The following is a 15,753-nucleotide window of genomic DNA, read 5'->3' as shown; positions in this document are numbered from 1 at the left end:
GAAGGAGACATACAGAGACACGCAGAGTATTCCATATGTGTGCTGCCTGTTTCCTGTTAAAAACAAGAACAAACCTTGATTGCTGTGTATCTGCTCCTCATTGTGTTATTTGTTAGACATTGTTGTCTCAGCTTTACGATAGAGTAATAAAATGCTTTCCAAGGTATATATGCCTTCACCCGGAGAAAGGAATGACAGTGAGAATGAAATCTGATGGATAAGAATAATGACAAGTACCTGTATTCATCCAGGAACATACATGGCTATGCGCTATAAACATATGCACAGGAGTGTAAAAAAAAATTGAAACTAAAACCAATAAATAAATGTGTAATGTTGGGTTTTAATTAAAAAAAAGTTATTTAGAATTAGAAAATTTAATACAGTTATGGGAAGTACAATATTTTAACGCTAGAATCAGTTTAGATAATGCGAATCCTCATTACTGTGAACTTTTAGGGTCAGATACAAGATTTATGTTAGTGGGAAGTGATGATGGAGGTTAAGGCAGTTTAGTCTCTGTGTTTAAGATCAGCCAGTGCATTGCATTCTTCCATCATATGATTCTGCCAAGCAGCTGCACAAGCCCCTCATTTAGATCAGAGCTTTTGGGCAGCAGTACAAAGCACTCGGACTTAAATCTTTCTCGCATTTCTTACTTCACTTCAGTCATTCTGAAATTCCTTATCAAAGCCTTCTCATCTGGGGATGAATTCACACCAAAATCCAAGGCCTGTACAATCTCTGATTTGGAAAGTCATAAATAAGGCCAAAGTCTTAATCTGAATTTTCTGAGCATTTTTTATAATCAGGTTTGTGCAATTGTAAGTAATTCCAATATGCAAACTGACCAATTTCCAGATAAGGTTTTGAGTTTAATCCACCACATATTCACATTTATAGGAGAATTTTATAGCTGGCAGGTAGAAAAATTCTGTGTTTTTCAATAGGAACAAAACAATGAATCAATGAAGTTTGATACACATTTGATGTGATATACTTCAGATTTTTGTATGAATTTGTTAACTTGTAAGTTCATTTAATGTAATTTTTACAGCTGATCCCTTAGGAGATTGACCAATATAACAGTTTCAATGTTCCATGAGAAAACCTCAAGAATTCCATGACATGGGAATAAAAAAAAGTTATGATTATTACTTTTTATAAAATGTGTCTTGCAAACTGCATTGCTCAGTGTTGAAGGCTGTGAACACAGACACTTCTCCTCTTTTTTGACATATCTAGAACTCTTCTCAGTTAGTTTTCCTGCAGTCCTTGCAATCAAATATGTGCAGATCTACAGGTGCACCTCAACCCTGTGCAAGGGACACAGGAATGAAAACTATTTCTCATTTCTCTCCTATCTGCAAGTGCATGTATTCACTTACTTGGTCAAATCATATAGCAATGGATTCATACAAGAATTCAAGTAAAAGGATGCCAAATCCTCAGACACTGTAAATATGCATCCTTCAAAAGTGAAGAGACCATAATGGTTATACCACTGAGGGTCTGGTTCATTGAGTTTGGAAAAGTGCATTCTTTTAGCTAGCTTAGCCACATCTGAATTTTTGCTTCATGTGTATTGCCAGCCCTAACTATAGGTTCTAGAGAAAAATATCCAACTTCATTATGTTCTGGTTTTGCATGTGAAATTATACAGAACTGGGGGCAGTTCTGCAGGCAGAGCAGCCTGAAAAGGGAGTACCTAATGTGGCAATATATTACAACAGTGTTTATGTGAGCAGATTGTCAGAGCTTTTGGTCAACACTTCCTTAGTCTGGGCAATTTCTGACTGGGTAGGCTGATACTTTTTGCCAGCTCTAAAGAAGAGTAGCAAATATACTCAAGTTAAGCTATTTTGTACAAAATCATGGAGTAAAGGAATTCCACCCAAGAAAAAAGTGGTGTGTTTGTTTTTATTTTATTAAAACTATGCTCAAATAATCACTCATATAAGGAACCAGGTTAATTTGTGTTAAAATAGTGAAGACCTCTTTTTGAAGCTTTTTACCAATTTACAGATCCCTTGTGTGATAAGTCATAACATGTGGAGCAATATGGTCCTAATGACAACTGAAATGGTTAACCCTGCTTTAAAAAGGCCGTTTTTAAAGATACCACATCTTTATATAATTGGACTTGTCCCTTCTAATTTGGCTAATTTTATACATTAAATATTTTGGATCAGACTTAACATTATTTAACTGAAACTTTCCTACTGTTAGGGCTCTTCAAAATAACTTTCAGCTTTTGAAATCCTTGTGAATCTAATTAAAGCTATTAAATTTAAATGTACATAGGGATTTACTGAGAAGGGTTTAATTTAGGATAAATGTGGTCTTGTTTTTAGCTAGGCCTCTTCCTATGGATGCCCTCTTTCTCTGACCTTAACACCTTGCAGCTGCATATCATTATTGCACTGATGACACGGACCACAGTAGACACAAACAATCTTTGAGTGAAAATGTAGAAACGTAGAAAGAGTGTAGAATCCTGCATACACAATACATACAGTAATCATAACAAGAGCTAATTGAGGCATGGATGTCAGCCATCCTAGCTCTATATTCCTCAGTGATCTAATACCGGGAGAATCTAAAAGGTTTGTTTCAAATTGTAATGGTCCAAAATAATGGGGATATACTCTATTACTGTTGCTGTTTGAAAGAAGGAGTCTGATAAATCAGCATTTAATTTAAAACAAACAGAAACTTTGTTATTTAATGTAGTCAAACATTCTCCCCTTGTGCTTGAAACCTAAGCACACCAGTTTTTTATTACTGCTTAAACACAGAGTAAACGTTTATTTTCTTCTCTTCTATTGCTTTTTACATCTGCTAGTTACAGCTGGATTTTAGCAACATAGGGAAGATGAGAATTATTGGAATCCTGAACTCTTCGTTGTCAAACCTGTGTGATAATAAATAGTGAAAATGGGCTTGTCAGTGCTATCCTAGAGAGAAATTCTGATTTATGCTACTAATCTGGTCCCTAACTGTATGTTTGAAATTTAGTTAGAGTTTAACAATATGAAGAAGAGAAAATATTTATAAGAGAAAATATTTATAGGTTTATGAAATATATTTTGGCAGCATCTTTTTCATTTGAGTTCCTAGCTGCAGTCAGAATCATGAAGTTTAGAAAGATATTCTGGAATATCCTCTTCCAAGATATTACTATTAAAAAGGTGTTTTATTCTGAGTTTTTGATGTTCATTTTCATAGCACAGTTTATGAAACATTTAGAAAATAAGAATTTTCATAGGGGATTGTATAAAAAAATGGAAATAAATAAAAACATGACTCTGCTTCAAGAATGAGCTGTTAGGGAGAAGGAAACATTCTCCAGGTTCAGTTTTCTGCTCTTTGTACATGTTGAATGGCAAACTCTGTGTGCTTCAGATAAGAAGCATATTGTAATTCTTGCTTTGGTAAGGGCTTAGACCTTAGTTGTGCAGTGGCATCTCCTGCATGGATGCTATACTGTGATAAGAGTCTCACCATTGTCAAAAAACTATATGAGAGAACCTCCACACAGAATGAAATGGTATCATTTTTTATGAGCTTTAACCTCAAATTTACAAATTGCATCTCTTAGAAGAAGTAAGATGTCTTCACTAATTGGCCCAGCACATATTCTGCAAAACAAAAGTGACTTCATGAAGAGTGCAGTTGCTGTAATAATTGTAGTTATCTGAATCTAAGTATCAGCCAGATATATCCAAGTGAAATTGCATTAAATGTTACTTTGTGATCTAACCATTTTAACAAGTAAGAGTAAAAATGGTAGGGGGATCTGTTATGTCAGTAACTGAATTGTGGACAAAGTACTAATACTAGTAAAAATAAGGTAGCTGTAATTAGATATATGTTCAGAACATACAGCAGGGCAGTGGGGGACAAATATGCATTAATTCTCTCCTTCAAGGGTCTGTGACCACTGAAATGGATGATGCCTGAGAAACAGTTTTCTTCTGTTCTATTGTAGTTCGTTTATGCAACTTACATTGCTCCATCTGCCTGTATGGACATTGGACTTCATCAGGATAAGAAAAATATGATTTATCAGAAAATTGACCCAGCTTTTGAGGACCTTTTTGACCTAGCAGAAGAGCACATCCTCACTATTCTGCTGGAACCATGGATGAAGATGATGGAAGCAGACAAATATACTTATGAAAAGGTAATATCTGGATGACACCATGAAAAATTCTTATTTCAGGGAAGAAAATCACAAGAGCATTCATATGTGACTCTTGTATTTATATTCAGGAAGGGACAAGTATTACAAGATGTTTTACTTACTCACTCCTTTCTATCCTAATATATGGAAATCGGCTGAGCTTCTTGTGGAGGGCACACTTCTCATGTGAAAGGAAGGTGTGGGCTTCATAGACTTCTTGGCCTGTGAATTAGGGAAGAACACATCTTGCTGGTAAAACTTCTCTTTGCACTCAGGAAGTCTCATGTTTCTGCAATCGTATCATTGATCAGAAGTAATTTTTTTATGATGGATTGCCCACAAGTAGTCTATATTCTTAATGATAAGCACACAACAAGGTGGTTTTCTAGAGTGTCAGTGCAGTGACAGTAGGCATTTCTGGTGTTTAGAATTTAAGTGCAGCTACTGCTTAGCATAGACGAAATGTAATATGGTGATCCAGCTGTACTTGCCCCAAACACTTTTTAGATTGCTGCTCTAAATAAGTGGATCAGAGGTGAATCAGTTCTAATCCCAGAATGCTCTGAAAGCTTGAATTGAGTATGCTCATGGAGCTCAGAGGAGATGGCGTCAATCCTGACTCTGCATTTGACAAATAAGAACAAGAAATGGTGATGACAGTGGTGGCTTTCTGTTCTTTGTAAACTTACTACAAGTTGCTAGCTGTAGGTCAAACTCCTTCTGGGAGCCACAGTATGAGAAGGATAAAAAGCTATTGGAAAGTGTCCAGAGGAGGGCTATGAAGATGGTGCAGGGCCTTGAGGGGAAGCCTATGAGGAGTGACTTGTACAGCCTGGAGAGGAAGAGACTGAGGGGAGACAAAATGGTCTGCAGGCACCAGTCTCTTCTCTGTGGTGCCCAGTGACAGTGCCCAGGATCTGAGGGAATGGCCTGAAGTTGTGTTAGAGGAGTTCAGGTTGGATATTACAAAAAGGTTCTTCACCCAGAGGGTGGCTGGGCACTGGAACAGCTCCCAGGAAAGCAGTCATAGCAGTCATAGATTCTATGATTTCTGAGTGTTTAGCATCTCTCTCTTTGATATGGAAGGAGAAACTTACAGTGGGGAATCAGGAGGGCAGGAAGTTAGCTCTTGTTTCAGTTTTTCTTCACTGTGACCTTAGATGAAGCATCTCCAGTTTATAGGAAATATCACTTACTGCTGATACTCTGTCAGCTTGTAATAACATGCCTACATTGCCCCCTACACAATATTTTGAAATCCTTTCACAGTTTTGTAGTACATTATATTTTTGATTCTGTTACATACATGCAAGAACAACCAGGTGAATAGATACCTAACATCAAAGTTGAGAATGATCTTCTAAGCCTGTTAGGTGGTAGCCAGTATTAAACATTTAAGAATCGAGTATAAGAACAGAAAAGAAACATAAAGCCATATCCAGCACTTTGCAACCAAGGAAGCTCATGGAACAGAGGTCTTATCCACATTTTTGATTTTAATAGCCTTTGATGAGTTTTTTTGCTCTCCATGGGTTTCTGTAAAATGTATCCTGAGTGATATATCTTCAGCCTCACTGTAGAAGTGAGTTTCGTGGTTTAGTCATGCAATAGGAGAAAAAAATGCCTATCTTGATTTGTTTGCAAGCCCCTCCCTGATAATTTCACCTGGTGCCCTAGTTTTGTATATGGAAGAAATGAACAATTGTTATCTTGTCCCAGTCTCAATGTTATGCTTTTTCAAGTTTCTGTTGTATCTCAATTCAATTAGGTCTTCTTGAAGCTCAAGAATCCTAGACACTTTGACCTCTCCTCCTGCAGAAGGTGTTCCATTCCTTTGTTGCACTTATTGCCCCATCTGTATGTGTTATTTTATATGCTTTTGATGAGATGCAAGCAGTACTCAAAGTCTGGATTCACTAAGGATTATCCAGTGGCAGAACCATGTTTTCTGTTGTGCTCTTTTCTCAGTTGCTAATTGTTTCTATCATTCTAATTGCCTTTTGACTCCTGGTGAACTTCGAGTGGATGTGCAAAATGTAAGCTAATAGCCATCTGCAATTCTTCCAAGATTTCCTTCCCAAGTAATAACTACTAATGGAAAGCCCTAATTTGGAGCTCACTGGAATGACTTAATGTTTATTATCATTGAATTCAGCTGGCCTTTTATCATGCAGATGCTAAAGTGTCCTGATATCCTGCAGCTTTTCACAGTCAATTTAATTTTTTGCTCTGTGGAATCATTTTGCAAACTTTGTTGTCTCCTCACTCACCTCCTTTTCCAGATAGTTTCTGCATGTTTAAAAAACAACCACAGTGCCGATCCCTGTGAGACTCCAATAGGAACCCCACCCCATAATGGAAGTTATTCATTTCTTTGGTTTTGATTTTCTACCTTCTAATTAATTCACAAGGGGACCTTCCCTCTTATCCTGTGATAACATAATATCCTTTAGAAACTCTGAAAGTTTGAAAAACTTAGTAAAATGAAATATACTAATCCAAACACATCTGTAAAATATTTTCTATGCTTTTCAACATCTTTTCTAACCTTTCAGATAAACTATTTTTTCAAAGCTATTCCAACTATAATTCTTTATGACCTGCAGTGCACCTTGGAATTGATTGATACTTTCCATGAATCTGAAATTTTATGTACTATCAGACTAGTTTTAGTCTTTTGTAACTGTATTTTCCATGTGTACTATCTGTACCAGTTGTCTAGTGTCTTTTGCTGGCCCTCACTGAGTCAAGTCATCGGCACAGCTGAGGGTTTTACACATTGTTTTTGCATAAAAAGGAGTCTGCTTTTGAGCTCTCTGAATACTGTGTTTTTATACTATGCTTCTCGTGATGGAAAGATTCCTCCAAAGTAAAAATTGAAGAGATATACTTTTCCTTTCAGGTAATATGTGTGTCAGTTTATATCTCCTTGAGTTAACCAATGGATAATCTATTGACCTTTCAGATTAGAGGATGCTTTGCTTTGTAAGTGTAGTTATGTGCAGATTTCTCAGTGCTCTAATAACACAGACATCTTAATCAGAGCACAAAAAACAACCAAGTTCTTTTGACTGTGCAATACATGCATTTGTGAAGAGTTACAATACACAGAAATAAAATGACCTGTTCTAGGAGGCACTAGAGTCTCTTTGTACTAGGTGCAGGCTGATACTTAGACACACTCCTTCCCAAGCACAAAGACAAGGTCTGCTTTGTATTTTGTTCAGTCCCTGGCTCTCCTCTTCTCCTTTGTTCTACTCTATAGCAGGACATATTTGGCCCATAATGAAACAAGATATTTTATCACGAATTAGGTGAGTCCAAAACTGTTTATTTGGGACACGTTCAGTATATTTATCTACATTTTTCTTTAAATGAAACATGAAATCAGGAGAGTTTCTTTTTACTGTTGATTATCATCCTGCCTCTATCTGCTTTCTCTTTAAACTTTACAAAAAATGCTCTGCATAATTTTACTATTTACTTTTCAACTGTTTTCTTTTAAGGGAAAGAATAGCCCAAAGCACTTTATAACAATGGAATAAAGTTACACTGAGCCTGAAGACATTCATATAACACGATTGGTGTAGTATTCACATTTAGATGAAAGTGTAATGAATATTAATCTAAACATAAGCACTTGTATAAGATAATCACAGCTTTCTAATCTTCATAATGGACATGCAAATCAGTGTAAGGCATTGTCTCGATTTTGCTGAATATCTTAAAATCTGCATTCAAATGGTTTAGTCAGTCAGGACGGTCACCAAATATCTCTTGTGCAGTTACTGATTGTTTGTACATAACATGGAGAACTGCTTTAGTTACATACATAGACATGCAGCTTCTAATTACGTTAAAATATGTTGATACTTCATGAATTCAAATCACACACAGTTAATTATTTAGGGAAGGAGACAAGACTGAAAGTCAGAAAGCTTTCACCTTCATTGTTTAGATATTTAAACATCTTTCTCATCTTAAATTTCTGTTTCTCCAAATCTGTGGCACTCTGTCTTTTTTACATTTCCCATTGAGATTCCTAGTTTTAAGAACTGTTTTCCTGCTTCTCAGTGGCACTTTGACATACAATTTGATGGTAAGTCTGATCCAATATACACAATATAACATATACACAATATATTATGTACATAATATAATTTAGCAATTTTTTAAATAGAAAGTTATTTGCTTAAAGATGTAGTTAAGTTATTTAGTGCTATTCTGTAGAAATCTGCATCGGATCCTATGCTGATGGGAAAAGTTTGTTTTACCAGAACTTTTGGTAGAATTGTCACAAGAATGTGACTTGTTGTCTCTTTTAAACATCAGTCTCATTACTGGCAAATGTATTCTTTTATATCCACTGTCACTGGCAAAGTGCCCATGTAGTTCTCCATCTTTCTATAATGTGTACTGTAGGGGTGATATAAGATATTATTTTTATTAGGTGGAGTTGGTGGAAGAAACTCAACAGCTGGACTCCGAGTACTTCGAAAATCTCCAGGCTTTGCATCAAGTGAGTAGTTCCAAGAAGGATGAGGTAAGACTAGAACCTACTAACAAAAACAAACCCTTTATCAGAGAGGGTTAACACTTTGAATATCAGCAATGAAAAGCTGACCAGATGCTAGTTTGGAGAAGCAAATAGTCTGACTTCTACCATTCATTTTGGGGACTGATTGACCTCCATTCTGTTAATTAAATATACAGGTCTTCTGTCAATTACAAATTAAAGTCTGTGGAATGTATTTTGGGCCCCTACTCTTGAATAAATACGTCAAATTTCAAGGGAATTACAGGTATATATTGGATTATTTGATTATGGAACCTGCACACACTGATCTGTTTAAAGCAAACATAAAAGTAAAGCTTACGAGGAGCTGGAGCCTTAATTTATTTTCTCAGCAATCAAAAAGCTATTTTACAGAGACGGGTTATCTAATGCAAGGATTATTAGACTGAGCAAAATACAGAGGTGAAAAAAGCAGTTATGCAAGCAAAATAATTTCTCCCCTTAGAGTACTGTTGCTGACACTGGGGCTCTCAAAGAAGATCAGCACTTGCATCAAGTTCCCAAAGAATTGGCAGGTTCTAATCTATCTGGCCTGATTTGTGACAAAGAGAAGTTAGAACGGTTCCGGGCTTTTCTTAATGAGCATTCTGCTGGGTACGTTTCTTCATTATTATTATTTTACCTGTTTCTAAGTTCAGAAGAAATCTTTGCTGAAGATCTTGGCTATCTAAATGTTGACAGATTTTAGTCTTTTTAAAAATGTGTTTGCATATTTATGAAATACACACACACATTGTTCAGACAACTGAATTGTCTTAACATTTTTGGGTAAAAATTCTCCTGTCAGAACATATTTGTATTACAGTTCTGCTTTCAGTTTCTGCTTTGATTAGTGGCAAACCTCTGAGCAGAACAATTAGCCTATAATGAGTAAAATTTTCTCTTTTTTAGTACAGATTTAATTTAGTACATTTTAAGAATTAAAACTGGTTATTATAAAAATGTACAAATAGAACACAGGCATGTTATTGTCACCGTGTGACAGCAACCACAGTTTTGTACTTGCTGAACAGATTTAAGTACTAGCTTGTGGCAGATGCAGTCTTAGGCAGGGTCGTTGAAAAAGTGAGCCTATTTGTTTAAAAAGTAAGATCTAAACAGAAGCTGACACTTTTCTTTTGTCCTTAAATTGTCACTTTCTTCTTTTAATTGGGGTTCCATGAGTTGATGCTTTGTGTATTGGCTATTGCTTCTAGTCAAGCACTGATATAGCTTTATGCTGGATATTGGTCATCTTTTTCAGAAGTGCCCAGAAAGGGGCATCTGGCACAAACCTCCTCTGGCCAAGACCCAATGTCATCACTTCTGCTTATTGTCACATAATAGGTTCCCTTTGTAGTCAGAGAGAGAAGTACACACTTCTGGACACAATACTCCTAATTCTGAAGGTAACATCTAAAACCATATTGGATGGAACATTCCTAAGATGGTTATTTTTTCTTACTGACTACAAACGGACTGTGGGTAATGAGTTCAGATGGATATTCTCATGCTGTAGGTGCCTATAGCCAAGTGACTTCTGAGTTAGTTCTCTAGAGCAGTGGTCTCCAAACTTTTTTGCTCATGCATCTCATCAGTAAAATCAGTAGGGTTCCATGCTTTTGAGCATGGAACCCTAGTATATATAGGTATATATATTTTTTACAAATTTTTTTACTTTGTACATTTTACATAAATTTTTTTATACATGTGCTTCTAAAGTTCTAATATTTTCTTCTTGCCCTCAACAATGGTCTTGCACATCCCTTTCACCCACTGCAGTTGGGAGATGACTGGTCTTGGGTTCCTCTCTAACTGGGGAAATGGTAGCAATCAGCAAATAGCAGGTCCTGGACAGGTATGCTGAATTGCCTCTGGTATTTACTCCTTCTTTGTTAATCACAGACAAGTCCCATCTTAAGTGGTAGAGCCAGACAGAGAAATGTTTACTTTATGGAGCTTATTTTTCCCCTTCTTTTTATAAAATTTCATAATGAAGAAAAATATTTGAAAAAGTCTCACAGAAGTGTTTTAAGGCCAGCTGGCACACTACAATAAAGGTGTTTAATGGTACTATAAGGGATCCTAGAACTAATGCAGTCTAGAAAATTTCAGAAAAAAACCAACAAACATGTCATTTGCCTCTTCATGAAAACTTAAGGTTCTGATAATGTCCAATTGTAAGTGATCCAAGTTTCAGGAAGGACAGGCTGCTGATTACCTGCATACAAATTCTGGTAAGAAACTAAACAAGGCTCCAGTAATTAATACTTTGTTGAAAATATAGGCTGTATTTACACAATTGCAGGACAATTTATGTTACTTCAGGTTAGTGAATTACCACTTGTTGGTCTCAATAGGATAATTGAGTATAGATGTGCTCCTGATCCCTTGAAAAGGAAAAGTGCAATATGCCAGGATAAGCCACCACTAAATGGTTATATATTGAACCACACTCGAAGGTTATATATTTTACTTTTTAAATAAGATGCACATATTTGGTCGGTTGTCATAGGTAGATGCCAAGGAGTTACTCCATAAACCACAGTAATTTGGATCACTTGCATTTGGGTGAACTTACTCATGTTGTGATGAACGAGCAAATGAAAGAATTTCAGTCTGAATAGAACTTAAGTCTGTAAGGATCTCAAAAGACTTTTGAAAGGAGAACATCTGTTCTTAAATCAGTCAGATGCTTTTGAAAGTTTTACTCTTAGATTAATATTTTGAAAAAGCCAGTTATTAACCAAATGGAAAACTGAAACAGATTTGTCTGAATTCATTGTTTCATATTTCCTGTTGCAAATACAGTGAATGTATTCACTAAAATGCTCACAGAACTTCAGCTATTAAAATACTGTCAGAAAACAATCTTATAAACTAAACTGAAATTGTAGATATGTCATTTATTCTGTCATCTGGTTTAAAGAACAAAACAATTATATGATCCTATGAAAACAAACTTAAATTTATAGTGTACACACAAATATTATGAACAATTGATTGAGGATTGCATCATTGAAGTTATTTGTCACTGACTTTGACTAATTAAATAAGTGGTAGAATCAGTAATTTATGATAAAGCAGCCCACAAAAAGCCCTAGAAACAAATTCTACCATTAATTGTTTTTATCTGCTTAACTGCAGACTGACTTAAACTCTAGCACTTCACACAGGGCAGGAAAGGGGTTGATTTCTTGGGCTGATGTTCCCAGCTGTCATCCCTGTTCCTTTCTCGGGCAATATAACAAGGAAGCAGTACAGGAGGTGTCAACTCATCTCAGTGGCTCGCAGCCTCAATACTGGTTTGAATTCTCATCTGTGTCATTTTTCATTCTCTCTGTGAGCACTGCACTATGGTTCTGGTTCACAGTCCCTGCTGGATTTAGCAGTGGCATATTGAGGAGGTTACTCCTTTCAGGATACCCCATATGGCACCCCAAGTGAGATCTTTAAGATGTATGTTTGATCTGTATGTTCAGGAAGTGCCATGGTCTCAGCAGATGATACTAGCAAAGAAAAAACGACATAAAATTCCAGCCCAATCTGACCTGGTATTTGGCTCTTGAATACTTTGGTGGCTTGTGGTTAAACTAATAACTCCCTAGAATGTTGATGAAATTAACTCGATATTGAAATAGCCTTCTGTTTAAATTTGTTTGTAGCATGGATCTCATGTGCTGGCTAGACATTGAAGAGTTCAGAAAGATGCTTCCCAAGGATAAAGAAAAAAGTGATGAAAAATCTAAGGACATTAAAAAAAAGTACTTAAACGACAAATACTTCTTTGGACCCAACAGCCCAGCTACCAGAGAACAACAAGAAAAGGTAGCAGTTACAAAACCATTCATGAAGAGCAATTACTGTGAATGTAACAGATAAAAATCCACAAGCAGCTTTGCTCTAGCTTTTCCCCAACCTATCTCCTCAAATCTTACTTATATTTTTGGCCAGAAATCTTGTTCTGTTCTGATTGTATGGGTCCCTTCATTCCACCTTAGGCTTTTCCCCCCTACCCCTTACAGAACATCTCTCTTAAACTGTGATCTCAGGCCATGGCCAGAGCATGCACAAGACAGCTCAGAAAAAGTGTAAAAATGACTTTCAGGCACAGTGACTTGTTCCAGCTTTCTGTTTTAGTATGCCAGCAAAGCCACAGACAGCAAGTCTGAGCTGGGGTACTCTGTTATATCTTGATACTTAGGCAATTTACTTGGTCAAGCTGGGGTATTATTTGCTGGAGTCTGTATCCTATTATAGGTAGGGACAAATATAATCTGTTCCCTTTTATGAAAAGTACATGTGAGCCTTGGGTAAGCATGCATTAAGTGCTTTGCTTACAGTTAAGCTCATGCTTTGCTAAATCAAGGATGTAGAGAGATAAAGGACTTTTGGTATACACCAAGGTTTATGTCATCTGTTATTGTATTTGGATTGCTTAGCTAATGCATTCAGGTGGAGGAAGAGGACAAATCCTTCATGATCAACTTTCAGCAGCGGTTCTGCTCGAAGTTCAGCAATGTGTCCAGAAGAGATTAGAAAAACAATGGCTGCCATTGTTCCTGGCAGATGAACACCATGGGGCGGAGGGACGAGCAAAGGTAATTTTTAACAACAGCAACACAGACAGGCATTGTTTTTTGTTTGGCTGATAATTTGCCATTGGGATAAAAAGGTTCAGAGGAAAAGCAGCCCACAACTTACTTTCAGTTTACATTGAAATAGATGCTGTAGTATGTACAGGTTGAAACATTCATCTTGATAAGTGTAAAGGCAGTTCATCTGAAGGCTGAGCTTAGCTGACAGTATTATTGTTAGATCCTAAATCTGAAGGAGCTGGTGTTAGCTGTGCTGCCATCCAGGCTGCCAGGAGAGTGAACTAATCTTTGCTGTAGTGCTACACTATTTGAATGCCCTTTTGCCTTAGCCATGCAGTTGCCCACTGAAGAAATACTGCTTCGTGTAAAGGATTTGCCTAAGGGGACCAGAACACAAGCAAATGAGTGGGCTTCCCATGCCGTAATTCTTTCTCTTGTGCTGTCTGCATTCTCCCATCTGGAGCTGCAATGTCTGTAGAAATGACTTCAGGACTTGTGACATTCTGCTGAGTGGGGAGGTTAACTGCTACAAGCCTTGTTCCAATTGGTTATTTCAGAAAGTTGCCAAAAAACTGGTAGTGAGGAGCCTTTCACTCCTGCTGGTTCATTAGAAAGACTGAGGAATGGGCAGAGCTAACATCTGCCTTTTATGAGTGCCTGTGTGGCTGTGGTCTGTATAAGGGGATCATCCTGCTGGTGACAGATGGAAAGAGACTTGGTGTTTTGCACTTCCACAACAGCTCTGACATGTGAGTGTCCTAGCAGAAGGAAACTTCACAGTTCCACCAAGCAGACACATATGCAACTGCATTGATTAATAAAACTTGTTTTCTATCATCTTTATAACATCAAGAAGATTGTCAGAAGTGTTGTCAGAAGTGCACTGAGTCCCCTCCATTGATTCAGAGCACTAAGCAATTTGAAAAGTATAGGTTCTGATAAGAGAAATTGTAATTTTAATAATTATTATCTTAATTCAATAAAAAAATCCTAAGCCTTTGCCATTTTTAGCTGAATTCTGCCTCCTTTTCAAGCACTGGCGCAAGACCAAGCAATGAGACTAAGCTGCTTCCAGGTCAGGAAGCTAACTCATGCCTCCTTTTGCACCTGCTGCACTGTGCTGGCAGGGAGATTAGCCCAAGTAGTTTAGAAAATGCTGTATTCAACTCAAATAAACAGTTTACAGGAAATACATACTTCTAATGAGCTTTTAGTCTTTTCCTAACTCCATTTATGTCTGACTGCTCTTTTCTGTTATTGAACATTCAGAGGATGAAAAGGTTCTTTGAAGAAAGTATTTTAGAAGAAGTGAAACCAGATGACATTCTCCACTGGCTTCATATTTCACAGTGACAAAACAGTGTGGGCTTGCTATGTAGTCCTTATTCAGAAAACCTGCCCTTGATTTGAGGTGTTATTTTGCTACAAAGAAGTTGCAGGATCAAGTCTGTATTCCTGATACAGCTGTCCAAAGGAACTAAAAACATCTCATACTAAAAAAAAAAAAAAAATCAACCCCAAAATTTATTCCTCACATAAGTGTTGCCTCAGAACATTATGGGTAAAGTAAACCAGTGGAGTGCACAGCTTGACTGCTGTTGCCTCTTGTCATCTCTAATTCCTCAGTTTTAATGAGCAGGTGCTCATTTATTGCTGAAGAAGGGACAGCATGTTGTGTGGGTCCACAGGTTTCAGACATAAAATCCATAGGAAGACATATGACCTATTCTACCACTGTAGATGAATAATCTTCATCATTAGAGGGCTGAACAAGAAACAAGAGTATTTAAAAAATAAAATAATAATCTTTTGTTCAACCATAGGTAAAGGACATAACTGAAGATTTTTCATGCAAAGACCAGCAAAAGAGAACTGGGATGTGGAAGGCAAGTGCAATTTACTGTGTCTCTTGTGTCTGCAGTTCCATGGTCTTTTTCTGTTGGACCTTGCATATTCTTCACAATTTCCCTGTTGACAGTGTGAGACCCAAATGTAATGCTGTTAAAAGCAATCATGATTGTTCTGGTTACAATGGACTGATTACTCACATTACTCCTGAATTTAGCTCCCTGCTGGATGTGCATGGTAAATTTCTCCCCTGTTTCTGTCTGGAGAGGTCATACTTGACAATAAAGGTCTCTTGTCAGGGCTTTGGAGCACTATTAACACTCCTCAAACTGATATTGTACCTTTAATTCACATTTATCTGTATTTTGCATGCAGTGGACTTATTTGGACAAGCTGTTCATTCCAGCATCTGGTAGTTTATTTATTATTGCAAGTGGATTACGTGCAGACACAAAAGGGAATGTGAAATATGCAGTGGAGTGGGCAGGTGTGATGGTTTGAAAACAAACCAGTGGGAGATCACAAGTCAAGATTGAAATTAAAAATAAGTGAAATAATACAAGGAA

At 36.9% G+C, this 15,753-nt stretch overlaps 1 protein-coding gene across 9 annotated transcripts in view; it reads left to right on the top strand.

The window, feature by feature from the left end:
• RGS22 (regulator of G protein signaling 22) overlaps positions 1–15,753 on the top strand; it is a 67,693-nt gene that overhangs the window by 31,358 nt on the left and 20,582 nt on the right. For 8 of the 9 annotated variants that reach the window (XM_085053296.1, XM_085053301.1, XM_085053298.1 and 5 more), the window contains 6 exons: positions 3,992–4,186; positions 8,637–8,729; positions 9,208–9,356; positions 12,407–12,569; positions 13,184–13,342; positions 15,163–15,225. In XM_085053296.1, the coding sequence (XP_084909422.1) occupies positions 3,992–4,186; positions 8,637–8,729; positions 9,208–9,356; positions 12,407–12,569; positions 13,184–13,342; positions 15,163–15,225 (822 nt within the window). The remainder of the gene's footprint in view (positions 1–3,991; positions 4,187–8,636; positions 8,730–9,207; positions 9,357–12,406; positions 12,570–13,183; positions 13,343–15,162; positions 15,226–15,753) is intronic. The other variant, XM_085053297.1, reaches the window with a different exon arrangement.

This window comes from Lichenostomus cassidix, chromosome 2 (genome assembly GCF_008360975.1).
Source record: "Lichenostomus cassidix isolate B80296 chromosome 2, HeHo_3.0, whole genome shotgun sequence".
In the NCBI taxonomy this organism is placed as follows: Eukaryota; Metazoa; Chordata; class Aves; order Passeriformes; family Meliphagidae; genus Lichenostomus; species Lichenostomus cassidix.
The sequence above is the reverse complement of the archived record's forward strand: the minus strand, read 5'-3'. Positions and strand labels throughout refer to the sequence as shown.